This window comes from Mytilinidion resinicola, assembly GCF_010093595.1.
Source record: "Mytilinidion resinicola strain CBS 304.34 unplaced genomic scaffold BDZ99scaffold_2, whole genome shotgun sequence".
Lineage (NCBI taxonomy): Eukaryota > Fungi > Ascomycota > Dothideomycetes > Mytilinidiales > Mytilinidiaceae > Mytilinidion > Mytilinidion resinicola.
In genome coordinates this window covers 2,431,031-2,455,143 of record NW_022985438.1, presented here as the reverse complement: position 1 = coordinate 2,455,143, position 24,113 = coordinate 2,431,031, and the positions used below count along the sequence as shown (strand labels likewise).

The 24,113-nt window shown below is 52.7% G+C and overlaps 7 protein-coding genes across 7 annotated transcripts; 4 read left to right on the top strand and 3 right to left on the bottom strand.

Annotated features, from left to right (window-relative positions):
• The first annotated feature begins 240 nt into the window (after positions 1 to 240).
• BDZ99DRAFT_136835 (uncharacterized protein) lies at positions 241 to 2,503 on the top strand. The gene is made up of 2 exons (XM_033712652.1): positions 241 to 269; positions 339 to 2,503. The coding sequence occupies exon 2, from the start codon at positions 560 to 562 to the stop codon at positions 2,069 to 2,071; it is 1,512 nt and encodes a 503-aa protein (XP_033583439.1). The 5' UTR covers positions 241 to 269; positions 339 to 559; the 3' UTR covers positions 2,072 to 2,503.
• A 68-nt stretch (positions 2,504 to 2,571) lies between these two features.
• On the bottom strand, positions 2,572 to 4,525 carry BDZ99DRAFT_566299 (WSC-domain-containing protein; the record flags this gene model as incomplete). The annotated part of the gene is made up of 5 exons (XM_033727568.1): positions 2,572 to 3,785; positions 3,838 to 3,967; positions 4,016 to 4,084; positions 4,138 to 4,277; positions 4,329 to 4,525. 5 exons carry the CDS (start codon positions 4,523 to 4,525, stop codon positions 2,936 to 2,938), a joined length of 1,386 nt encoding a protein of 461 aa, XP_033583438.1. The 3' UTR covers positions 2,572 to 2,935.
• Positions 4,526 to 5,662: 1,137 nt separating this feature from the next.
• On the top strand, positions 5,663 to 7,313 carry BDZ99DRAFT_505887 (putative calcium transporter; the record flags this gene model as incomplete). Its single annotated transcript, XM_033724136.1, has 4 exons — positions 5,663 to 5,733; positions 6,430 to 6,660; positions 6,764 to 7,121; positions 7,191 to 7,313. 4 exons carry the CDS (start codon positions 5,663 to 5,665, stop codon positions 7,311 to 7,313), a joined length of 783 nt encoding a protein of 260 aa, XP_033583437.1.
• Positions 7,314 to 7,840: 527 nt separating this feature from the next.
• BDZ99DRAFT_458340 (S-adenosyl-L-methionine-dependent methyltransferase) lies at positions 7,841 to 9,740 on the top strand. The gene is made up of 8 exons (XM_033718893.1): positions 7,841 to 7,917; positions 7,982 to 8,005; positions 8,071 to 8,089; positions 8,144 to 8,309; positions 8,394 to 8,411; positions 8,476 to 8,613; positions 8,737 to 9,174; positions 9,251 to 9,740. Exons 1-8 carry the CDS (start codon positions 7,846 to 7,848, stop codon positions 9,447 to 9,449), a joined length of 1,074 nt encoding a protein of 357 aa, XP_033583436.1. The 5' UTR covers positions 7,841 to 7,845; the 3' UTR covers positions 9,450 to 9,740.
• Positions 9,741 to 9,977: 237 nt separating this feature from the next.
• Positions 9,978 to 13,248, bottom strand: BDZ99DRAFT_505884 (thermophilic desulfurizing enzyme family protein; the record flags this gene model as incomplete). The annotated part of the gene is made up of 7 exons (XM_033724135.1): positions 9,978 to 10,653; positions 10,712 to 11,185; positions 11,242 to 11,509; positions 11,820 to 11,868; positions 12,471 to 12,775; positions 12,839 to 13,034; positions 13,096 to 13,248. 7 exons carry the CDS (start codon positions 13,246 to 13,248, stop codon positions 10,137 to 10,139), a joined length of 1,962 nt encoding a protein of 653 aa, XP_033583435.1. The 3' UTR covers positions 9,978 to 10,136.
• A 317-nt stretch (positions 13,249 to 13,565) lies between these two features.
• BDZ99DRAFT_494292 (DNA-directed RNA polymerase III subunit RPC1) lies at positions 13,566 to 18,510 on the bottom strand (the record flags this gene model as incomplete). The annotated part of the gene is made up of 4 exons (XM_033723299.1): positions 13,566 to 15,465; positions 15,522 to 18,014; positions 18,100 to 18,370; positions 18,419 to 18,510. The coding sequence occupies 4 exons, from the start codon at positions 18,508 to 18,510 to the stop codon at positions 13,891 to 13,893; spliced, it is 4,431 nt and encodes a 1,476-aa protein (XP_033583434.1). The 3' UTR covers positions 13,566 to 13,890.
• Positions 18,511 to 19,309: 799 nt separating this feature from the next.
• BDZ99DRAFT_458337 (uncharacterized protein) lies at positions 19,310 to 22,143 on the top strand. The gene is made up of 3 exons (XM_033718892.1): positions 19,310 to 19,821; positions 19,873 to 20,011; positions 20,069 to 22,143. The coding sequence occupies exons 1-3, from the start codon at positions 19,579 to 19,581 to the stop codon at positions 21,931 to 21,933; spliced, it is 2,247 nt and encodes a 748-aa protein (XP_033583433.1). The 5' UTR covers positions 19,310 to 19,578; the 3' UTR covers positions 21,934 to 22,143.
• The last annotated feature ends 1,970 nt before the right edge of the window (positions 22,144 to 24,113 follow it).

The following is a 24,113-nucleotide window of genomic DNA, read 5'->3' as shown; positions in this document are numbered from 1 at the left end:
ACCTTCCGTCGTTGTCAACAATACGTCCTCACAACATCGCTAACTCACCTGGCACGCAACCACCACAGATAGCGCTGGAATGGCTCCTAAACGCTCAAAGAACAGCTCGGAGCCCGCTCCAGTGCCGACTCGGAGGTCGACGCGCATTGCGAAGAAGCCCCTGGGACCGCCAGGCCCGACGCCCAAGGTGACGCGCAAGCGCAAGACCGCGAAGGCCGCTCCTGCGGTAGTGATTGAGCAGCCGGAGCCAGAGCCAGGGCCAGAGCCGGGTGAGCAATGCTATTCTCGACGACGAATTCACTTCGTAGCAACCCCGCACATCACTAATGTCCGCCCAGCTGCTGCGCCGGATGAGGAGACCATCGTCGCCGAGGAGCCTGCTCCTCCCCCGTCGCCGCCACACCCCCCAACGACGCCGAACTGGGGCTTCTCTGTGAGCGCCCTGATCACAGGAACAGTGCGCCGAGTCACCGCCAGCCTGCCCTTCCCAGCGCTCAGGACACCAGCGCCGGCGACGCCCATTGCGGCGCATGCCGCATCAACACCTCCACCACCACCCATGACGGCACCCGCACCGCTACGCAGCGCCCGTAAGGCCAAGACGCCCCCCCACCCCGCGAGCGCCCTCCCACCGGCGCGGAGAATGTCAACAGAGGAAAAGGCGAAACTGGCCTACGAGCAAAAGGATCGCAAGATGCTCAAAACACTCCTGAGGATCTCCTTCAAAAATGATATCCTGAGAAAAGTGCCCGAGGCAGATCACGAGCTGGCCCTTGCTTGGCTGGATAACACGCTCAGCGTGCTGAAACTCGAGCATCTGTTCGCTTTCCTGACCAACACCACCAACCGTTATGACTTCCCCGACCTGGACGACATGGAGTCGATACCCGCCAACCCTCCGTGGAAGGAAGGATGCGGTACCTTCAGCCTTTATGGCGGTTTCATCGACGACTCCGATGACGATACCACCGTGACCGATGACGGGCTTCCCAAGGAGTTTATTTACGTCTGGAAGATGGAGCAGTTGGCCAGGCTACCCCACGAGCGTCCAATCAAGCGACGCAAGATGAATCACATGACATCTACACCTCTCAACGTGTTTACTCCCCGGCCTGCCTTCGCGAACTCGCTTGGCGCTTCAGTCTCGATCAACGATCTTCGACCACGTTCAGCGGTCATACCATCACCTATCTTCGACAACGTTGAGGCTGAATACCAGGGTGGCAATGTCTTTGATCAGGACAGGGCTGCGACGTCTGTGGCCAAGGCGCCAGATGATTTTGATGGAAGATACGGCCTTTTCGACGACGACACATTATTCTCTGACGAAGACACCGTGATAGAGACACCGAGCAGACGCGGCCCTTCCACTCCACGACCCTTCGCTTCCACCTCGTCCACTCCACGACCCTCTGCTTTCACCTCGGCCACTCCCCAGCCCTCCGCTTTTACCTCGACTACTTCAAATGCTTCCACTCCAAATGCTCCCACTCCAAATGTTCCCGCTCCAAAGGCTGGTAATATTTTCGCCTCTGCTACCGTAGCGTCATCTGTTTCAGCCTCACCAGCGTTGGTTCCATCTGCCTCGACTCCATCTGCTCCATCTCCATCTGCTCCGGCTCTATTTGCTTCAGCTCCATCTGCTTCAGCTTCCCTCCCCCCAGCTGCATCTGCTCCAGAATCCACGACTCCGCCTTCTTCACCTCCACTTTCTGCGATCGCTCCTCCGGTCCGCTCTTCACAGCCATCATGGACGCAGTCTCCTCCCCCAGCCCCGATCCCTGCTCATGCAGAGCTCCCTGCACTGTCTACTACTCCTCGACATCAAGCAGCACCAACACCTTCCACCCAACCGACCAAGCGCAAGTATTCCTCCCTCCAGCAGAATTACACACCAACCAAGCCGAGCCCATTGCGTCAGCATGATACGGGCAATATGGATTTCATTTTAGACGGTATGCCCACCCCACCATCTGACGAGTCCGATCAGTCTGGTTCTACGCCGCCTAGAGTCAAAGAGCTCTCCTATTTCCTCTTCGCAGGCATTAGCCCCCCAACATCGCCCCATTGAGACACAGCAGCATGCACCCCCTTCTTGTACTTTGACTTGGCCCTTCCGGTCTTCTTTCTTCTCATGCCATGTCTTATACCCCCTGTTAAATTGCATAGCGAGAAAAAGTTCTGTCTGTAGTATAACAGTAGCTAGATTGCGAGTAATTTTCGTCTTTAGTGGCATGCCACTTAATAGGGCGAGGGGACCTGGTCCCTGGTAGCAATAGGTATTTTTGAATTACACACAATTCGAGTATTATATTGGCTTCATTTCTAGATTCAGTGACTCGTGAACTTGTGTACAACTCTTTTTCCACTGAATGTGGTACCCCAACTCATTATCAAGAATCTAAATACGCTTCCAGGATGGCATTTTGAACGCCTGGTAAACTCGCTAGGCCACCTCAGATAGTGGTGAAGAGCTGTACACAGAGTGGAAATGCTAGTCCGTCACGGCCAAATTTCACTGTTTAAAGTGTTACGGTAACTAGCTTTAGTTACACGTTTGATTTCACACTTCTTTCGTTCATCTTCTCCTACGATTGATGTATGTATACTCTTCTACCACTGTCCGAGGTACCTTGTGACGCGTCTACGAATCTGGATATTGTGCTTTTGAACCGTGCGTAAGCTCTCTAGGCCACCTCAGACGGCGCGGAAAAGGTGTGCACAGGACCAAGACACCTCTGCACGTATCGCTTCACAGTTTCCTATAATGTCAAGTTCATGAGGCTCTAAATCAGACACTAGTCTTTTGACACACATCTCACACCCATAGTTATCGCCTAACTCTTTGTAAGTATTTTCAAATCACCCTATCACCGATTCCATTTTACAGCACCACCAAACCCACTCCACCCCTCTCCCTCCCCCTCCCCTTCCCTCATGTCGTCTCCACAAACGTCAAGCTCAGCGGCGTAACCGGCGCCGGATACTTCGCCAGAAACTGCGCCTCGTCCCCGCCGCCATACACCGCCGTGCTCTGCCCAAACAGCGCAAAATCGGGGCTCGACCCATCCGGGTTGACCCACTGCGGCACCAGCGCGCCCGTCGCCAGCGTCAGCGTCCACACATCCGACTCGGACGAGCGCGCGAGGCCCGTCACCGCGGAGTACGAGTTGGCGCCGGACTGCGGCACACTGCCCGCCGGCGCGCCGTTGACGCCGGCGACGTAGACGTAGTTGTAGGAGCCGGCGGCCAGCGAGGCGGAGGTGGAGTCGCGGCCCTGGACGAGGCCGAGCAGGGGGAAGCCAGTGTTGCCGTTCAGGGCCGTGATGCGGAGGCCCGCGGCGGTGGTGCCGGTGGTGGGGACGTCGAGTTGGATCGTCAGGGCGTTGCCTTCGAGAGGGGTGTAGGCGTACTGCGCGGCGTTCAGCGCGTTCTTGCTCAGGTAGCCCAGCGATGCGCCGGTGGCGCTGTTGGAGACTTGGATGATGCCGTGCTTGGTGACGGTGACGGGGGTGTCGGGCTTGTTGTACACGATCATGCGGTTGCGGCCGCCGCAGTTCTCGGATGCGTCGCCCAAGCAGGCCATGTCGCAGTCGGAGATGTCGGTGCTCTGGCCGATGGGGTAGGCGACGTTGCCGCAGTAGCATTCGCGGGCGTATTCGAGGCCAGCAGAGGAGTAGCCGTCAGCAGTGCAGGCGTCGATACATTTTTCCACGGTCATGGCGTTGCCGTTAAGAGGGGTGGAGGGGGTGGTGGGGAGGATGCGATTTGAGATATCTGGGTCCCTAGGTTGGCTTAGTTCGGAGGGTTGGGGGAGGGGTTTAGCGGTGGACTCACTCCCAGCATTGGGTCTTTGCGTAGCCTTTGTAGCTTGCGAGGGCAAAAGCTGGGCCGGTGGTGAAGGGGTAGTTGTCCTTGATATAGAGGTTGAGAGCACCCGGGCCGCCGCATAGCTCATTTGCGTTGCCTTTATTGGGTCAGAGAGAGCTTTATAGCCATAGAGACTGGATTTTACCTGAGCAAGGCATATTGCAGGTGGCATCGGAAATTGGTTGGTTGTTTCCAATCAGAGTATTACCGCAGTCTGGGTATGTTAATCAGCGGACATTGAGCAGGAATAGAGCTTCGAATACTTACAGCACTCGCGGCTGTATTCGACACCAGCAAGACTATAGCCAGCCGCCTCGCATGCATCCAGACAAGACTCGACAGTTAAGTGATCCTGATCGATTCCGCTGGCGGCGCTATCAAGGGCACGAAGACCATCGGTAAGATCACTGACAGCATTATCAGCACCGTTCGGAAAGAGATTGAAGTGCAGAGAATACCTCCAGCAGCTACTGGTCGATGCCGTCCATGTTTTGTAAGATGTGAGATGCACAGGGCCACTTTGGACAGGACCGGTAAATCGCTTCCGAACAGAGGTCGTGTTCAAAGCGTAGTCACCATCACATGGCAGCTCTGTATCACAGGCATTTGCAAGGAGCGCCGAGAGTACTGGAAGAAGGAGTGTTGAGGTACGCATAGTGTTCAGGTATAGAAAGACGAAAGACAAAATGAGGGACAGTGATCATTACTAGCACAAAGGAAAGAAGAAGGAGACTGAGCAGTTATATAGTCGCTCTGCATCTGTGATGAGGGCTGAGTCGAGATGCGGATGTTCCAGCCTCAAATCGACTAAAAGCGCCAGGAAAGCGAGAGTCAATTTTCTAGCGAGGGTGGAGAGATCTGGAAAAGCACGTGTGCTACGACGGGCGCGATGCGGTCGAGGTTGCTAATGAAACTATCGAAAAGGTGGCCAAGAAGGACTTCGCGACTCTCGTGGCGTCTCTTGTGGCTGAGTGGAATGCCCCAAGCCTGCAGTCCTAGCTTAATGCAGGCAAGGAAAGCACACTAGACGCTTCGAGGACTCCACTTGGAAGAGACTTGGCCTCTCAAGCTGAACTTTGCCTTTCGGCCAAGAAGCCTATGTGTAAATAAATAAGACGGGAATACGGACTTGAGAAGCCAGAATTGGGAACACTATCCTTATTCCAGAGGAGGAAAAGAATTATTGCAACTTTGTGCCATGTCAGGAGAATTTTCTCAACCCTTTCCTAACCCCCCCGCGTCGGGCTTGGATGGACCGAATAAGAAAAGGCGATTCAATCGACATCATGCCTTTTGCAAGACTGTAAAATAAGTAAGGCTTGCGCCCACCTACAGTACTCATATAGAGATAGTGAACGCACCCCATAATTTTGCGGGACTTGTGCAGAGATCCATCTCATCTGAGTCGTTCGACCCAGTGGTAAGACATGGCGATACGCTCCTCTAATTCAGCTGGCTGCATCTGTAGGGCCGAAACCCCCTTCAAGAAAAGGGATACGAGATGGACTCAAACAGCGTGTGCCATAGTGGCTCGAAGGCTGGGCAATTCTCCAAGAGGGCTTTAGCGGAAGGCCAGTCTTGAATGAATTTTCTCCCGGTTTATCGATGAGATTCAGCCACCACGTTTGGACGATGTGGAGATTGATCTGGGGTGAGCGGTTCCTTGGCAGCGCATTCTCTGGCAAGCGCCCATACCGGAGCATGGATTGATAGGCTAGACGATGCAGAGGAGTTAGGAGACAAATACAACTCTGCATGTCCTGTATTTGGATTGTCTGAAGCATCTGAAAAGATGTTGTTAGAGGAGAAAGTCTGCGGTGGGAACAAAGACGAAGTTCCTGGCGAGCCGCTTGTTCGAGTGAGGTAAGACCCATCACGTGACCCATCACGACCCAGGCTTGCTTCAATTATTGGCTTCAATAACTATCTTATGCGCAGGACGGTTTCAAATCAACATGTCGCTAGTGGATGCTTAAGTTCGACAAGGAAGGTGGTAGTGGAAGAGGTGGAGTCTAGCCGGATCTAGCGAGTGCTTGTCTTCGGAGCACGTGGTGACTTCTATCTCTAACACTGGACACCCGTTGCAGCGGGCTATGCGAACCCAGCAACACCGTGGGCATTCGTAAAGAGTCCAAGACTAATTCCTGCACAGGCGTCGTTCACCCAATGAATAGCGTTCCTAGAGCTGAACGGTCTCCTCTTAGCCCATTAGATTTGAAGCTGAGGCACGTCCCATGGTTGAAAAATAACATACATCATACAACCCGCATTGAATTCACGTCCTCGGTCGACACGGACGCTGATCCCAACGGGGTGGTAAGTATGGCGCCTCGCAGATCTCCCAGTGCCTTCTATACTTTAGCACTTCTTTTCTTACTTCTTTCAATTCACCACGATGCTCGTATCGCTCAGGAATCTCTTTTTTCCTTCAAGGACATCTTTTAACCACCATTATTCTACGCTAGACGCCGACCGCTCCCAGTCTTCTTTTGCCTTGGAGAGTCTACTAGACAACTACTCTCCTGGCGACGCCCGCAGTGTTAAGTCCGAACTTCACAGTCTTGATCATCCCCGCCATGCGTCAGACATCTTGGGCTGGCTATCCGATCCTCGAGTCGTTTCGGATGCTACCATCGGGCTGAGTGATGGCCTTACCGTGCCATTCGCTCTTTCTGCGGGGCTCTCAACACTCGGAAGCAGCAAAATTGTCATTTTTGCAGGCCTCGCAGAGCTCATCGCAGGCGCCATAAGCATGGGCTTGGGCGGATGGCTTGCGGCGAGTGGAGAGGCGTATGTTTATCCCTCCAAAACACAAAGTCCAGAATCTTTCGGCTACCCAGATATTAAAATGAAAGCTTTGATATGTAGCTATTAGTAACTGACCGTTCTACAGCAAAGCCTATCGATCATGTCTACGCTCTACCAAACGTTTTATTCAGCACTCCCCGTCCAAGGCCATGAACCTCGCACATACGACCTTGCAGCCATATCTGCTTCACGACTCTTTTCCCACGGACATCGCAATTGATGTCAACTCTCTCGCCCAGTTTCTGATGCGCTTCCACCATAATCTGCCGGAGCCAGCCGACACACGAGGCGCCTGGTTCTCAGCGGTGACCATGGGAGGCTGTTACTTCCTTGGAGGCTTCACCCCACTTGTACCCTACTTCTTTGTTGGAGAGGTCGGTCGAGCTTTGTGTTGGAGCTTTGGGATCATGATCGTGGCCCTCTTCATGTTCGGGAGCGGGAAGGTATGGTTGACTTTGCGAAGTGCTGAAGGCCTGAACAGGAATTTAGACTGTGAAGTGGACGGATTCCAGGGAACGTCCGTCGCCATTTTACCCTGTATCAAAGGAGGTGTTCAAATGTTAGTCTTGGGTAGCATCGCGGCCGGTGCAGCCATGGGGTTAGTAAAAGCATTCGACGCTGCGGGAGCTGAGTAAGTTGAGGCTCGGGGCTCAGCCTCGTGTATGTATACGACATACGGTGGACGCAATAAGACAAATGTCAAACATTATTGCTAGCACGTTGGTCTTACTGTGCAGTCACAGAGATTAGGCGAGATTATGTGCCACGCTCATGCATTTATCTCATTTATGCGCTCGCATGACTCGTATCACAGAATCAAAAGCGAGGGAAATCTGGAGTCTGGGGAAGTGGGACGAGTGTAGCGCCCTGCACAGAGCACTTCAGTGTCATTCATACACGCTCTTCTACTTGACGCCATGATCGAGGAGGATGAGTATACCAGCCTTGATGCAAGTCTTCACTATTGCGGACAGGCTGCCCCTCCACTTGGCACACCGCTAACTGTTCCTCGGATAGAGCGATGACTGAGATTCCGCCCTGGGCGATAATGAATCCATGTAAACCCACCTTTCCTCTGGCGATTGCGGTCTACGTATAAGCGTACATAGACCGTCTCCTTGTCCCTGGCCTCTCAAGTACTAACTGTTTACTCTCATTAGACGGACTATGTCGGTCAGCTCGTCCGTCTACGATTACAGATATGAGAACGGACGCAGGTACCATGCCTACTCAGAGGGGGTAAGGAGACTGTAACATAATCGTTGTAGCAAATCACACCTATGCTGACCGCTCAACTTGGTAGACATATCTCGTTCCAAACGATGAAGTACGTCAATAACTCTTCGCTACGAAAAACCTATCCACTTTTTTTGCGATACTGACACCATATAGCTAGAGAAGGATCGGCTCGGTCCGTACCCGTCCCCGCACCACTAGCGGACCGATATCACTAACGCATTGGCAGACTTACAACATCACACCTTTAGACTGACTGTAGACGGTGCTCTCTACATAGCTCCCATCCCGAAAGACGTCCAAAATGTCCTTGACGTAGGCACGGGCACGGGCATCTGGGCAATCGAATTTGCCGACGAGCATTCTAGCGCTACAGTACTTGGCACCGACCTGAGGTAGGTATTGCTGCTTGATAAGACCTATTACCGTATATCAGCAGCTCAGATTGCTCAAGAGACTCTAGACTGACGACTTCACAGTCCTATCCAGCCAGACAGGTAAGATTCTCGACGAGTCTCCATCGTACATTTCAAAGTAATCAAACTCATCTACCCATTCCAGCGTCCCTGCAAACTGCAGTTTCCTAATCGACGACGCCGACCATGAGTGGCTCTTCCGAACCAAATTCGACTTCATCCATGCCCGTGCCATGATGGCTGCCTTCAAAGACTGGCCACGCTTCTTCCAACAATCTTTCGCGTAGGTTGATCATCCCCATATTAACCTCAAACTCTTCTGCCAGACCTGCGTATCACTACTCAATCGTTACCTTCCCTCCCCCCTCTCCATACCATGTAGCCCTAACCCACACCTTGTCACTAGTAATCTCAATCCCAACGGGTTCCTTGAACTACAGGAGTTCCACCTCCCCCCAATCTGCGCCTCCAACGCCTCCCTCAACACTTACCCCGCAATTTCCCCAAACCCCATCATAGCATGGGGCCAGCATCTCTCCTCGGCTGGCTTAAAGATCGGCCTCGATTTCTCCGCCGCGGCCTCCTTCGGCCTCTTACTGCAAGCCGCCGGCTTCGTCGACATCCACCAGAGGAAGCTGAAGTGGCCGTACGGGCCCTGGGCTAAAGGCGACAAGTTCAAATTATTAGGGAAGTATGCGAGGCAGGATTTGAATGATGGGTTGGGGAGTAGTACGTTGGCGCTCTTTACGCGGGTGCTGGGGTGGAGTAGGGAGGAGGTGGAGGTGTTTAATGCTGGGGTGAGGAAGGAGTTAAGAGAAGGGGTTGAGGGTGTGTGGCAGAACGTGTGAGTGGCATTGAGTTTCTTCGTGTGGGCCTTGGTGGTTGAGATGGGAGATTGTAGTGCTAATGTGTGTATGTAGGGTCTTCTGGTATGCACGCAAACCGGTTCCGGGTGAGGATGTGGGCGAGCAGACTATTACGGTTGAGCAGACGGAGCTGGAGATCGATGAGGAGTTCCTTGCGGGACGGCGGAAGAAGATGGAGGATGCTAAGGTGACATCGACGCAGGCTGAATCTTCGGATTCCATAAGGAAGGGGTATGAGGTGCCGAGCTCATAAAATAAGGCGTAAACTTCATAAACTACCACTTGGCATTTACATTTACGTGGACAGTACGCGCACGGAGCCTCTTCAGTACTCAATGACGTCGTATAGTCCGCGCTTCCCTAAATGGCAACTCTTGGCCGCCAAGACTCGCGCAGCTGTTGAACGTAGAGCCTCTGAATTTTTGGCGATTTCGAGGCCACAACCACCTTTCTGCACATAACTCAACAACCACACCTTGTACTACAAATTTGAAATCGGGACTGGACTCTTCTAGGTACGTAGAATGACTCGTGAAATTTTGGAGAATAATCTTCCCAATTTCATCCAGTTAGTGGGGGGTTCTGTGGCCGGTCGAAGAATAGAGCACCGCTAGTCCAACAACCTGGACGGATTCATCGACTAGAACTTCCTCAAAAACACTTTCAGCCCTGGCGAATCACCTCCCGGTGTCAGATCTGAGTCCGGAGGTGTGGTTGTTGAGTTACTCCATTCATAACATTGGAGGGCGAGGCAGAGTTATATTAGTCATTGAGGTCACCAAGTCACCAGACATTTTCTCTCCAACAGGATTAACACTCAATATTCGCAAGCATCATAACTCATAAAAGAGCTCGTAAACCAGCAAGACCACCTCCAAGACAAATCGCAGTCACCGACCGCTGTCGCACTCGTCCTCCCTCTAGGCCCAGCCCCACGACCTTAGGTATACCAAGTCGGCTCCGGTGCCTCGCCCAACAACCTCCACCTGCCCAACTCTCGGTTCTTGTACGCTACAGGATCGTGGAGCGTATGCGTTCTCAGATCCCTCCAGAACCGGTCCAATCCCACGCTCTCTCCTGTCGCCTTCGCGCCCGTCACCTCGAACACCCCCGAAGTAACCCGGAGCCCGGTGTCCGTCGTCACCACCTTTACACTCGCAACCTCCTCTGCGAGCTCGCCACGGCGGGTTGGTGTGAGGCTTTTACGATCGGCGGTGTGGGTCGCATAAATGGAGGACACAAGATCACCGGCGCGGTCAGCCAGCGCAGTGGCGGCGTTGACATGCGCGTGGAAGTTGCCGTAGCGTTCCAGGATGTAAAATTCGTCTGTAGCGGTCTTTTTGGGGTCGTTTCCGGCATAGGGCCAGGGGCGAGTGTTTTTGTTGGTGTAAGCGGCGGCAGCGGTGAGGGCGCCTTGGGCTATCCCGAGATAAAAGTTTGAGAAGACGAGTTGGATGCTTGAGGAAAATCAGAATGTATTTGGGTTTGAAGAGGTGGGGAGAGCGAGGGACTTACGTGGGCAATAGGAGGGTTGCAAAGGGAATTGTGAGGATCTCTGGGATCAGCTCTTTCTTCTCCGCCGACCAACCCAGTGCATCGACCCATGGCACGCGGACGTTGTTGATCTTCACGCTTCCGGACTCGGTCAGCCGTAGGCCGATGTTGTGCCAGTCATGCTGGAACTCGATGCCGAACTGCTGCGTCTTGACGAAGGCGAAGATGTGGTGTTCAGTCCCTTCGTAGACTCCCTCGAGGACAGTGAGATCGGAGACCACACCGCCGGTGTTGAAGCGCTTGAAGCCGTTGAAGACGATGTAGTCGCCGTCGCTAGTGATCTTATGATCTTCGTCGCGGGGGTTGACAGCACCGCCGATAAAGTAGTTGTTTGAAATGATGAGGTCTTGCGCGTGGTCGGCCTGCTCGGGGGTTCCGACGACGTTCGCTGTAGTTGACCAAAGGAGATGATAGCCCAAGAGCATTCCGAGGGAGCTATGCAAGTATTAGAGGCTTGAAACGAAAGTTATTGGAGTATTCGGGGAGTGTACCTGTCACCATTAGCCACCTCGCGGATGAGCTTGTATCCCACACTCCACGGCTGCTCTCCACCGCCATACTTCTTCGGGCCAAGAACCTTCAGAAGCCCAGCATGCTTCAGCAGAGCAACTTCAGCGAAAGGAGCCTTATTTTCGGCATTGCGTTTGACAACGTCTCTGGAAAGAATCTCTGATACTTCCTTGGCGCGAGCAATCCATCCCTGCTCATCCTTTGGCAGTTCAGACCATTTCTTGCTGTACTCATCGTATACAGCTGGGTCTGTGGATCCAAACTTCTTCCCATTGGTTGCGCTCGCACCATTGAGAGGAACTCCGGAGGTGTCCGTCATTTTGAGTATTTAGGATAGATGATTGCAGATGCTTTAGAGATCTAGGATGTGACGGAAACATGACGACTATACGCAGATAGATGTACATAGCTGAGCACTGAGATTCGGGGCACGCAACCGTGCGTCGAGATGGCGAAATATGGCAACGTTTGAACATGCATATGGCTGGGAGGGAAGCTGAACAACGACGAGAATACTACATTGTTGGCGTTGATGTCGAATCAATGTGCTCGAAGCCACCAAGTGCCATCAATAGCTGCTTATTGGTATAGCGAGAAGGTATAAATGGCTGGACCGCAATAGCTTGCATTCACAATTGTTGCGTTATCTAAGCCGATCGTTAAGAGACGCAACCACGGGGCGGGACGACAAGCTTTTCGGGAATCGAGGCATCCGGCACAGCCTCCGGCACCGTCTCTGGCACTGCGGGCGATCAATGCTAGGTAAGGACACCGAATAGTAACGGGTGGCGTTAAGCTTAAATGACGATAGAGCACGTCTTTGCGGAGCAATAAAAACAAAGACTGAGTCTGATGCATAAACGCCTGCAAGAAGACGGGGTAGCATTAGAGTTCAGCCAATCATGCTCGTTCTGGGGTTGACACCATTCTACCAAGCTATCACTCTGCACACCTCTCGACGTCATCTCTCCACGGCATTTCCACCCCTTACACAATCGTCCGCCAAGCTATCCACCACGCGTCCCTCCTGCATGCTCCAGTATTGTCACCCTTACGAGCGGAAGTACCTAAAAGTACGGAGTGAATCAGAAGCGTTAAGTAAAAATCACTCAACCTTCCTCGTCTTAGCAAAGAACCTCGACGTATCCCCCAACGGCAGCTCGTATAACGAGTCTTTGATCAACAAATGCGTCGTCAAGTACCAGCCCACTAGCCCTGCCACGAAGCAAAATCCGCCCCCCGCTTTCTGCAGCCTAACAGCCGCTGCGGCATGGCCGTCTGCAGCGGCGAAGTAGCTCGCGGCGACGGTCAAGAAGCCTAAATCGACGAGGAAGAAGATAGCGATGTAGACGACGTTCGTAGGTATGGATGCGATGAGGAACGTGAGTACGAAGATGGTCCAGAGCGTCATGAAGAAGCCGAGGGCGTTGTTATATTGGACGAGGTCATCGCCGTAGGCGGCTGCGATGCCGAACGAGGGCGTGAGAATGGCGGCGTAGCCAGCGTAGAACAAGCCTTGAGAACATTAGAATTTGATGTGAGAGGTGGTCGAGTTTGAAAGAATATAAATTGACGTACCAAAAGCACTGAACACCGTATATGCGAACCCATTTCCCACTGCCATCTCCCATTGCGCGGTGATGAGAAGCCCGAAAACGGCGACAAAGAAGAAGTTGGCGACGTAGACGTTTGTGATCACCACACCGCGCCACTGCATCAAGCTGAGGGAGAGGGTCGTTAGGGTAGTTGCGAAAGCGCCGATGGCGAGAGCCGTCTTTTGTAGCGTCTCTCGTTAGCATTCAGTGATACGACGAGAAATCTGGACGTTAACTCACCCCAGACCCGAGCGAATTCGGCAGTGCAGGCGCGCGGAAAGTACTGAATGGCTGCTTCTCCTGGTCATTGGTGAGGGTATTAGTCTCTCGGAGGCCAATCGACTGGTTTTTGTTAACATTGAGGTCGTCGGAGTTTGATGTAGAGTAAGCCATTGTAGAGGTGAATTTTCAGAGTGTCTGAAGTTGCGAAAGGAAGTGATAGCAGAACAAAAATAATCGCGGCAGGGAGGGTATTAGTTGTACATGATATCTCAAAGGCTGAAATGAGAGGATCCCTTCATTGTTGCAATTTCAATCGAATTAAGCCCCGAAATGATGCCATTTATGGCTTAGGCGCCCGATCGTTTCGTGGAGTATCTAGATGCTCTAGGGATCGTCAGCTGGCATTAGTTGCGTCTTGCGTAACTAGCACGTGCTCTGAGTAGTCAGTCAACACTAGTCACAAAGTGAATATAGCAGAACAGCCCAGCCCTTGGAGTGCCTTCCCACTGTCGATCAATTCCGCATAAATTGAGATTGGAAGACGTGGACATGCATTAGATCTGGGTCTTAGAGACTAAGAAAAGGCCGGGAGATTGTGGAGATTGCCCAATAGAAACGAGTCCATAGGTCGCAAAAGGTGACACAAGAAAACTTGATTTCTTTACGCGCCCTACCCAGGTATTCACCTGGAACCAAGCCCAAAGATGACCACCGTCCAACATTTTGAACGCCATCGCTATGCAAACATATGCTTGAATCCTCGCTATGCAGGAAATGACCAATCGACCTACTATGAAAGACTGTGCCTAGCCCTTAAGCAGCAGCGGCGACACCTTGCATGGCGGAAGCCCAACCCTCCTCAAACAAGCACCTCCTCTGTGCACTAGAACCGACCTCATCTTCACTCAACCCGAGTTTTCGAATGACACTGAAAGCGCCTGTCCCAAGCTTCACGCTTTGGCCCATGATGATGCACTCACTCACGCCTTCGATGGCATCTACCTTGCCTTTGCTAGCCGCCTCAAACAGATGATCTGGTGTCTTCTCAAAGCTTGCCAGCTGGAGCACCGAGTCGCGCATTTTCGCGAGGCCGAAGCGGGTAATGCCCAGGACGTCTCCCTTGAAAGTCATAACGTCAGCCAAGAGCTGCATATGCCTAGGGTCAATGTCCATCCCCTTCATCACAGAGCTGATTTCCTTGACAATGGTATCTCGCGCGGCTTCGATGCCGAGAACGCTCAGCACTTCTAAAACGGAATTCGAATAAACTGACAGCCCCTCTACTCCAGGAGTGGTCATGCAGTCTCTGAGACCGTAACCTTCGACTAGAAGCTCTAACTCGTATTGACCGTTTGCATTTGGTGTCTCATCTTTCTTGATGATGGCGCGCTGAGCATCGGGATAGCCTTTGACCACGACATCCGGCATCAGTCGCTTAAGATTTTGCATACGAATGAAAAAATCTTCTTCCGTCTTCGCTTTGGTCGTAGTAGAGCGTCCCTTCTTGGCTCTCTTAGCCGGGTCTGCAGGGTAGATGCGTACATAGTTTCCTCTCGGGCTGGTGTTCCAAGTGGATCCGTCTTTGGCCATCTTAAGGTTTTTGGCCTGAATGATAGCCTTGGCTACCGCTTCCGGCGTAAGGTCCAGATGCAGTTTGTGGACTGTGTCCCAGTCGATACGAACACTCAGGTAGCCCCCTTGCCGGTGGTACACATCCTCGATATGCACGATGATATCGCGGAGGTAAGTTTTTTCGATGCGCGATTTAACCATGCGCGCTGAGTCTTCGGAGACTCTGTTCGATAGCTGGCAAGATATGACAGGAGTACTGATGGCTTTGGAAGCGTTGATTATTTCCTTGATTCGGGGAACACCTTGCGTTATACTCATGCCGGCGACACCAGCAAAATGGAAAGTCTTTAGCGTCATTTGTGTACCTGGCTCACCAATGGACTGGGCGCCAACGGCACCAACAGCATGACCTGGTTGAACTTTTGAACGGTCGTATTTGGTGATGCAAAGACGAATGAACGTGCTGAGCGCGGTAGCTGAGATCTTGGCCATTCCGTCTACGAGGTTGAATGCGCTCGAATTTCCTCCAGAGGAATTTTCCCCTTTGCTTAAAGCATCGGAGATACCCACATACACCATAGCTTTGGCGAGCTTGTCGGCTTTCTCATATATGAAATCCTGGACGGCATCTAGGAAGTCTCGAATACTCTCCAAATGATCAACGCCATGGTGGCTCTCGTCATGGTAGTCGAGTTTTTTTGTGCCATCCAGAGACATGCGGGTATACTTGCTTCGTTCTGCATTCAGTGTGGTAATCGAATATTCTTTCACGTCGTCCGGTCGGAGCGTATTCTCGGAATTATCCCAAGTAGACGTCTGTCAGAGATTAGCGACGCTAGTCCTAAGAGATTAGAGAAGGTTGGTTTACGTACAATGGCATGCGAGAACGTTCGCTCGAAATTCACTGGTTTTGCCTTCCCTTCCATGTCCACCGGATCAAGATTGTCGTCGCCATACTGAAACTGGACGATGCCAGCCGAAGAGTTGCGGACTGTATTGTCGTATTGCGAAGAAAGGTCCTCGAGTGATTTCATAAGCCTGCGACTCATGTAGCCAGTCTCGGCAGTCTTGACAGCGGTGTCAACGAGACCTTCACGGCCACTCATGGCGTGAAAGATGAACTCCGTTGGGTTCAGACCCGAGTAGAAACTGTTACTAACGAAGCCCTTCGAAGCGGGTTGACGAGCTGCTTTTGGAAAGTGCGGAAGAGTTCTGTCTTGGAAACCGTCCGCGACGCGTTTGCCCCCGATCATCTGCTGTCCCACGGATGCAACCATCTGGGATACATTGATGTTCGAGCCCTTGGACCCACATTTTGCCATGATGAGGGGGGCGTTCCATTTGCTCAATTCCTTGAAGCAGATCTCACCAGCGTCTTGTCGAACGCCGCTGAGGATTCCACCCATTTTGTTTTCCATTGTCTGTTCTTGTGTGCATCCAGCATCTCGTTCGAGTTTTCCATTCTTGAAGTCTGCGATCAATTTGTCGCATTTTTCGTATGCATTTGACACTAGCCTTTGCTTACTCTGAACCAACTCAGCGCCGGGTGTGACGTCGTTGATGCCGATGGAGAACCCTTGATTGCTAAGCCATCGAGCAGACAGCTTCGAGAGTCTATTCATAGCCTGAACGGCATGGTCTGGGCCAAAGTCTCGCATAATAACGTAGAAGACGGAATCTTTCTTGCCGTCACCAACCGTCGACTTGTCCATGACACCACACATGACTTCTGAATTGCGAATGACTAGCCATGCGTCGTCTTCATTGAGGTCGGGTGCTGGACACTTTGTTGATGGCTTGTACTGTTTGCATGGAGCATCAAGGTTGACTAGCACTTTACATTTCTTGTTTGGCCTCAAAAGTACGTTGAAAACCTGCTTGCCGGTCCACAGCCTCTGGGGTTTGAATATCGCCGGCTCTGGAATCTCGATAGGCATTTGTTCTCCGGTGTCCGGATCGACAACGCAGTCGGCGTTGAACATGAAGGAGCAGATTTGCGTAAAGGATTTCCGGTCGTAGAAGTTTTCCTTACTGCTAAGAAGGTAGGCCGCGGTTATGAAGTCCTGGATGGCTGCAATGATGGGGGTCCCGTTCTTCGGCGTGGCCAGATTGTGCTTCACACCCATAAGTTCGATAGCCTCTGCGCGGGCCTCCTCGGTCTGTGGGACGTGTAGATTCATCTCGTCGCCGTCGAAATCGGCATTGTACGGGTTGCAGACGCATTCGTTGAGCCGAAAAGTCCTCCAAGGTCGGATCTTAGCTTTGTGGCTGAGAATACTGAGCTTATGCAACGACGGCTGTCGATTGAAGAGCACAATGTCTCCATCCTCGAGATGCCTTTCTACTATGTCTCCAATTTGAAGCTGCTTCGCTGCGCGTTCCAGTTTGTCGGCTGCGTTAGATTTAGCGAGGACGGGGAGAGAAATTTTCTTGTTCTCTGCTGGTTTGACGATAAAGTTCGCTCCAGGATGCTTGTGGGGGCCTCTCCTGATGCAGGCTCGAAGCTTCTCGATATTGTAACGGGACACCTTCTCAGGGAATGTCAGGTTAGTGGCTACACGCATCGGTACTGCCACCTCGTCTATGCCCAAATTGGGGTCGGGACCAATAACGGTGCGCCCAGAGAAATCGACGCGCTTGCCAGAAAGGTTTTGCCGGAATCTCCCCTGCTTGCCTTTAAGGCGTTGGCAGAAACCGCGCATGGCCTTGCCGAAACCAGGCTGTTGAAGACCAGGAACTTCGCTGTTGATGTACATGGCAATCTGTAGTTGTAAGAAATCCCATTGCTCCATCAGATTCTGAATTGGCTGCCCCTTCTCGAGGCCGGCTCTGATGAGGGAACTCATATGGATGATATCACCAAGCTTGTTGGTGAGGTCATCCTCGGTATTTCCGGACTCCTGGGCGACGGAAGGTCGAATACTCACGGGCGGTACAGGAACGTATTGCCAAATGAACAGCTCGGGCCGTCCCAGTCCGGGTTTCAGGCCCAGAAGCTCGCAATCTGAATTGGAGATACGACGGAAGATATTTAGCACTCTCAACGGATGCATATCATCGACGGCTTTCCTGAGATTCTTTTCGAGGTCAATATTTCCCTCTTTTGCAGTTTGGAAGGAGGCATCAAATTCGATCTTGGACTCTGGGGTGACCTTTGACTTGGCGGTGGAGCGGTTGAAGGCGTCATACTTGAGATGGACGAGTTTGAGGGGATGCCCAGCGACTTTCCGAATAGGGCCATTGACAGCATTACAGTGAATGCAGACCTTGCGCTTCCTGCACTCGTCGGAGACTTTTCTGGAGATTTGGGTGCGCTGCAGATTGTCCAAAGCGGGGCGGCGCATGCTGCGAAGGAAGGATCGTCGCTGGTTCTCATCGAGCAGAATGTTGGAGCAATCCTAGAAAGTCAGATGGCGGACCGCAGACATAGGGCAAGCGGGTATGGTATACCTTGCAGACGTTGTGCAATGCATCGATGATGTTCTTCAGATATCCAATGTGGAAGGCGGGGAGGGCGAGACGAATCTGGCCAAAATGACCGTTGCAAGTCTGGAGGGGTTCATGGCAAGTTTCGCAGGCGACATTCTTCTGGGAGGTTCCCAGGCGGCGGTCCATAGGGCCATGCTGGGTGAGAGCGCGCGTCTGGCCCTGGGTGGTGAGGTCGTAGATGTTGCGGTCGGAGACGTCAAGGACGGACTGGTTGGCAATATCCTGGTTGGAGCTGGGAGAGGTCAGAGAAGAAGCTAGGCGCGGGGATGGTAGAGCTTACAGGATGCCGAACTCGAGCTGGGTGATGCGCTTGGGGACATTGTCGACGACGTTAGTCAGCTTTAGAGAAGGCTGGACCTGCTCGGAATCCATGGCGTTCGCGCTACCGGGGACGAGGCATGGAGTGGTATAAAAAGGTCGAGAGGGAGGAGTCTCTCGCAGACTGGATACTGGTGTAAGGTTTGGCGAGCGGCGGATGGAGCAGCTCCGCGCGGAGGACGAGGCAGCTGTGGAGCAGTCGCGGGAGCCGCCTGGTGATATTCAGAGTACTGACTGCCGATTATAAGGTCCTGGAGCGTCAGGAAATTGAAATGATGGGCAGGACGGTGGATGGAGCTCTGCTGCACTCCTGCTGTCGACTCACGATGTCGGCAAAAATTTGGGTGGGGCAAGTGGCAGGGGCGAAGTGGCACTGGAGAGCTTGTTCTAGGCACCAGAAACTCTCCAGCTTCGACAACTCCAGGGCGTCATGAGTGTTAGATAGCATGTCTATATAATACTGCTCTTATTAAGGGCTGACTAGCAATAGCGCAGCGAGCCTTCAGGCCATCTAGACGGGCCCCTCTACTTCGTACCAGCTTGTCCGGAGTCGTCAACCAGTGCAAGCAGACTTGATGATGCCTGTGTAGAGCCTCCGCAGAACAGTGTATAGCCCATTCCTGTCAGCTCCTGAGGTTGCTGCAATAGAGAAACTAAGCATGCGGAGCCCTTCGCTCATTGGCATTTAGCAGCAGAGCAGACTCCTGGAATGGCTACACGCTCCTGGCGCTGGTTGACTCACGCAAGACGGTGCAGTGGTTCCGCATGCCACTGCCCCGCCAGCGATAAGAGCTGCGCCCTCTATCGCCAGCACGACTGCTGCCGGTCTGTCTGCCTCATCCTAGGCACCTCCCCCGTCGCCCTCAGAGCCTCACCTCACCACCGTCTTTCTCCCACCCCGCTCGCTCAGACTGCGCGTCTCCATCGCTGCTGTCGACCGCAACCGCTCGCACCCGTGTTGGCCGCCAGGCCCGCTCCACCGCTGGGACTGCCCGAGCCCCGCACCCACATTCATCACCCGTGGTTTCACCTGGGTCCTCGCCAGCCGCGCCACGCCTCTCTCCCAATCACTCTCCCACCACCTTGCGCTGCAGCTGCTTCTCGCTCCTCTTCTTCTCCGCCATGGCCTCTCCCTCCGACCTTCATCCCACCCCTGCCGCCGTCGAAGTCACCCTACGCTCGCTCAACCCCGACGTCGAGCATAAAGAACGCATCCTCATCATGGAGCCTTCGACTACGGTGTCTGTGGGCCGAGCCTCGAAGAGCGCCCACAAGAACCTCCGCTCCTCTGTGAGTAATGCATACATCGACTCGCCCGTCGTCTCCCGTGACCACGCCCTCCTAACAGCCGCGCCAACCACCGGAGTAAGCTGCCTCCCACCTCCCCTCCACCCCAGTCCTGACCCATCATCGCAGATTCCAGCCGTATACATCCGAGACGTTGGATCCATGCACGGCACCGCCGTCAACGAGCACACTCTCCACAAGGACGAAGACATGAAGCTGAAGAACGGAGACGTCGTCCAGTTCGGTGCTGACGTGGTTCGGGACTCTCGTACGTTTATGAGCCTCTCCCCGCCTGATCACCTCGCTAATATTTCTGCCTATCCAGACACGTATACTGCCACCAAGTTCCGCTTTGACGCCAAGCCATACACCTCCTCCGGCACCTTTGGCCTCCCAGACTCTGATTATGCTTGGGCATCTGACGACGAGGATGCTAATAGCGACGTTTCGGACTATGGTGGCCCTTCATCGGCCGTGGATGCCTATCCCCAGAGCGAGCTTGCGGACGACCTTCATCCCACCATCACCCTATCGTCTACTCCCAAATCCGAGCGTCTTGGCACCCAATCCAATCCTTATAACCTCGCCGATGATGAGCAGGAAAAGCCTCACAAGCCCGTCGTCATTGACCTGGACCCACTCGAAGAGGATGATCGTCTAGCAAAGGAGGCGGCCTTCAATTATGAAGATGCTAGCGCCAGCTTCGAGACAGCAAAGATACCATTGCAAAGCACGCCTGACAGCTCCGATCAACCGAATCTGAATACCGACCGACCTTCATCTATCGTCCTAGATACACAGAGGGGATACGGCTATGTGGTCAACAGTCCAAGCCCATCACGCAATGACTATGCAGAGTCTGATTGCGCCGGTAGCTCAGCTCCAGCATCACCCAGCGAGGCTTCCTCTGGCCACTACTCCCCTCGTGAAGATAACGAGTACGAATCTGGATATTCCGATTCTGACGCCTCTGTGAATGATTACGTACCTCAGGAGGCCGCTACGGAGTTCGATGGTTACTCGGACAATGCCAGCGAGACCTCTGAGATTGAGTCCCAGGTCGACCTTGCTGAGGGCGACATTGTCAGTGATGTTGATGAGGCTGATCTTGCCAGCGAAGTTGATGAGTCCGATATAGCGCGTGTCAAGATGCTCGAGATGTTAGATCATGCAAAGCGTCCACAAGAAGAGCGAACATGTGGCCAATCTGACCCGAATGCCGCTGACCCGGAAACACCATCCGGCGCCCAAGCTAAGGACATATCCAAGGGGCAACTTTCAACGCTACCGACCCCTCCCCAAACTCTCACTCGGCCCCTTGAGTCTCTCCCTTCATTGCGAAAGTCTCCCGTGCATGAACAGCGAGGGCAAGCCTCTGTCTCAATGGCTCTGAAGAACTTCATTCATCAAGACAAAGACGCAAAACCGACAATCTCATCTATGCTGGGAAAAGCAGCTGCTTCAACGCCGATCAGTCGTCACCCGTGGGACTGGTCCCATGCATACGAAGACCCGTGGGACTCGACAGGTGCTGTACCTCACATATTTGGGCATAGGGACGAAGATATGGAAAACTTTGCCACAACAAGCTCTCGGTTCGATAATCCGTATGTTAGCCCACCGAGCCCCTATCTAGGCCTATCTGGCGGTCCGTATACTCGTCTAGCATGTTCACCCCAATTCGAACAGTCGTCAAACTCCCCTTTCACATTTGCCCCCACGCCTACAGCGAATACGCAATCGATGCCGCCCAAGCTAAGCCAAGGACAAGTCGGCCATTTGAACGGGCTCGACACTCACCAAAAGTCAACTTATCCTGTCCCAACATCGGGCCAGCCTACTACAATCGCGCTACCGGTGGACGAAAAGCAAAAGGAGCGGACCGGAATGTCAATATCCGAGATTGTGGAAGCTGCCGTCTCCAAAGAGGACGAGCCAGTCAAGTCGAAAAAGCGGAAATTATCCACAGTCGAAGCCGAAGACGCTGACTCAGCGGATGTGCAGTCTACCATGGTTGCCCAAAACGAACCGCCTTCTCACATTGCGCCGGTCGTTGAAGTAACTCAATCACCGCGTCCAATCAAGAGGACGAAAGTCCGCAAAACTGCCACCACTATGGCTGGCATCTTGATTGGTACTGTCAGTGCTGTTGGGGCTTTGGCCTTCCTTCCAGATGTGTTCTTCCAGTAGTTGGTAATTCTGGAGTGAAACTCAATTACACAGCATATCGATTGAACAGAGGCTTTGGACCAAGACCACATTTTTTTTCATTGCGGCTTTATGGAAGGCTTCTTCTTCTCCATCTTCCAAGGTAATACGGTATGCATCACGGCGGACACAGGAGTATCATTTTGCAAACTCTAACGACAGCCCTTTCTACGTGGCGGCGTCCTACTCACCGGAGTTCATGTGTGGTAGTGACCGGTCAGGTGTGTGCGTACGGGGGATCTGCGCCGGTTTTCCTGGGTTCGGGAGTTACAAGTATGTCCCGGCAATTTTCAATCTCTGCGATCACTCTGAGCAACCCATGATCAAGCTTTTATTGCTATGCATTCCTCTCTTCTCCTAATTTAGAAGTTTTCATTAGGTACATTTAAGCAATGAGAAGAGTCAAACAAGATTTGGCAGGTCTATTGAATGTGAGGGACGAAATATTGAGTCCAGCTCAAGCTCAGCTATCCCGATTGACGCTTTGCATTCCCTACACCAGGGGCTTATCCTACCACAAAGGTTTTGCTGACGTACATGTCCGGCTCGACGTCGTCATCGATAAATGCCATGTGGATGTGCAGTCAGTCCATCATTAGCTGATTTATACTACCACTCTGGATGCGCTGGATCCATCTATCATGAAGACAGGTCAGCAGCTCGCAACCAGGTCCCCCCCGACCGGAAATATCAGACGACCCGTGAGTTCTTTTGCAACGCAGCACAGACAAGAGATGGGTTATGGCCCATTTTTTTTCTACGTACCCTAACGATGATCATTCAGGGTTTCTTCTAGTATCTAGCTTAGGCTTCTTACCTAAAACTGCGGTACTACTTGATGGGCTTCTACGATTACGAAGATTGGTGCCGATGTCACCAAGGACATGAAATAGCGGTGAAAGCTTTGCTGCTCTCCTAGATCGGGACGGCGAATATCACGTAGGAGCGCCCTTTGGACATTTTGAGGGGAGGTTCGAGGTACCGCCTGAAACGAGCTAGCACTGCCATCACGCCTCGATTCCTTTCTGTGGCACTTCATAGAGTGCGTAGGTCGAACCAGTCGGACTACAGCAGGATCAACGAAATTAAATGGATGGACGATGTTGCCCATGAACTCGGATGGCGGTCACAGCTTTACCATTGCGCTGGAGTTAGATCGGCGATTGGCAATTCTTGGCTTGATTCTGGTTTGATGAAAACGCACCAGAGTTATTTTCCAGATAACCGTCATTACGGTACGTTATGGAAAGAAAGCATGCGCGGCTGCTGGTCGGACCTCACGACTAAATAACCCGTCCAGTCACTCTCCAAGATACTTCGTAGCATCTAGCGGAGGTAGTGGGAAGATATACCTGAGTAGACTGTCTTTCATTGCGAGTTAGTGGTGACACTACGTCAATTCCTTAAGCTTTTATCTACAATTTCATTCTTCATGAGGCTACTCTAATCTCAGGAAAGCTAATAATGCTAATAATAGGTATCGGTCTCTTATCCAGAAGGATCACAACTACGTCCAGCCAAGCAGCTATCACATTACACAGCCCTACGGAACCCTTAAATCATCAAGTCCGGCTCCGTCATCTGTGCTTGAGAATGCCGTAACGCCCTTTATGACAAATTGGACGCAACTAAACAACGTGGATGAATATCTGGTAGAACCTCAGGGGAAAAAAGAATAATAGAATGGCGGTGACCGTTCCCCTGATTCCCTGAATCCCCATCCGCCCATTGGCCCGATGCAAGGCTGAGTAGTGTCGTTACTCTGCCCAACGACCTTCCCGGCATCCAATAGCGGCCATCCCCTCGGTGGCGGTCGCACACCGTCGGACCTGGAAATGAATGAAAAACAAGTCACATGTGATGGCTATTCTCCCGCTAAGCCCGCTCACGACATCCCTTACGCGAAGCCGTCCACACGACCATGCTGCAACGGTTTCCCCTTTTCAGTGCCCCAGCCACGCCAGCTCACCGTTCACCGCTCTCGTGGGCGCGTTTCAGACACAAAATTCGCCAGCGCCTTTTATAGGACGCCATAGCGTCTCGGAACTACATAGGACTAAGAGCCTTGTGCGCTGGTCCCGCGGAATCATGTCCGAGGCTTGCTACGCTACTCCCTCCGGCGCTGGCCACCTATAACCTCGAGCGAAGGTGTTCATTGTAGG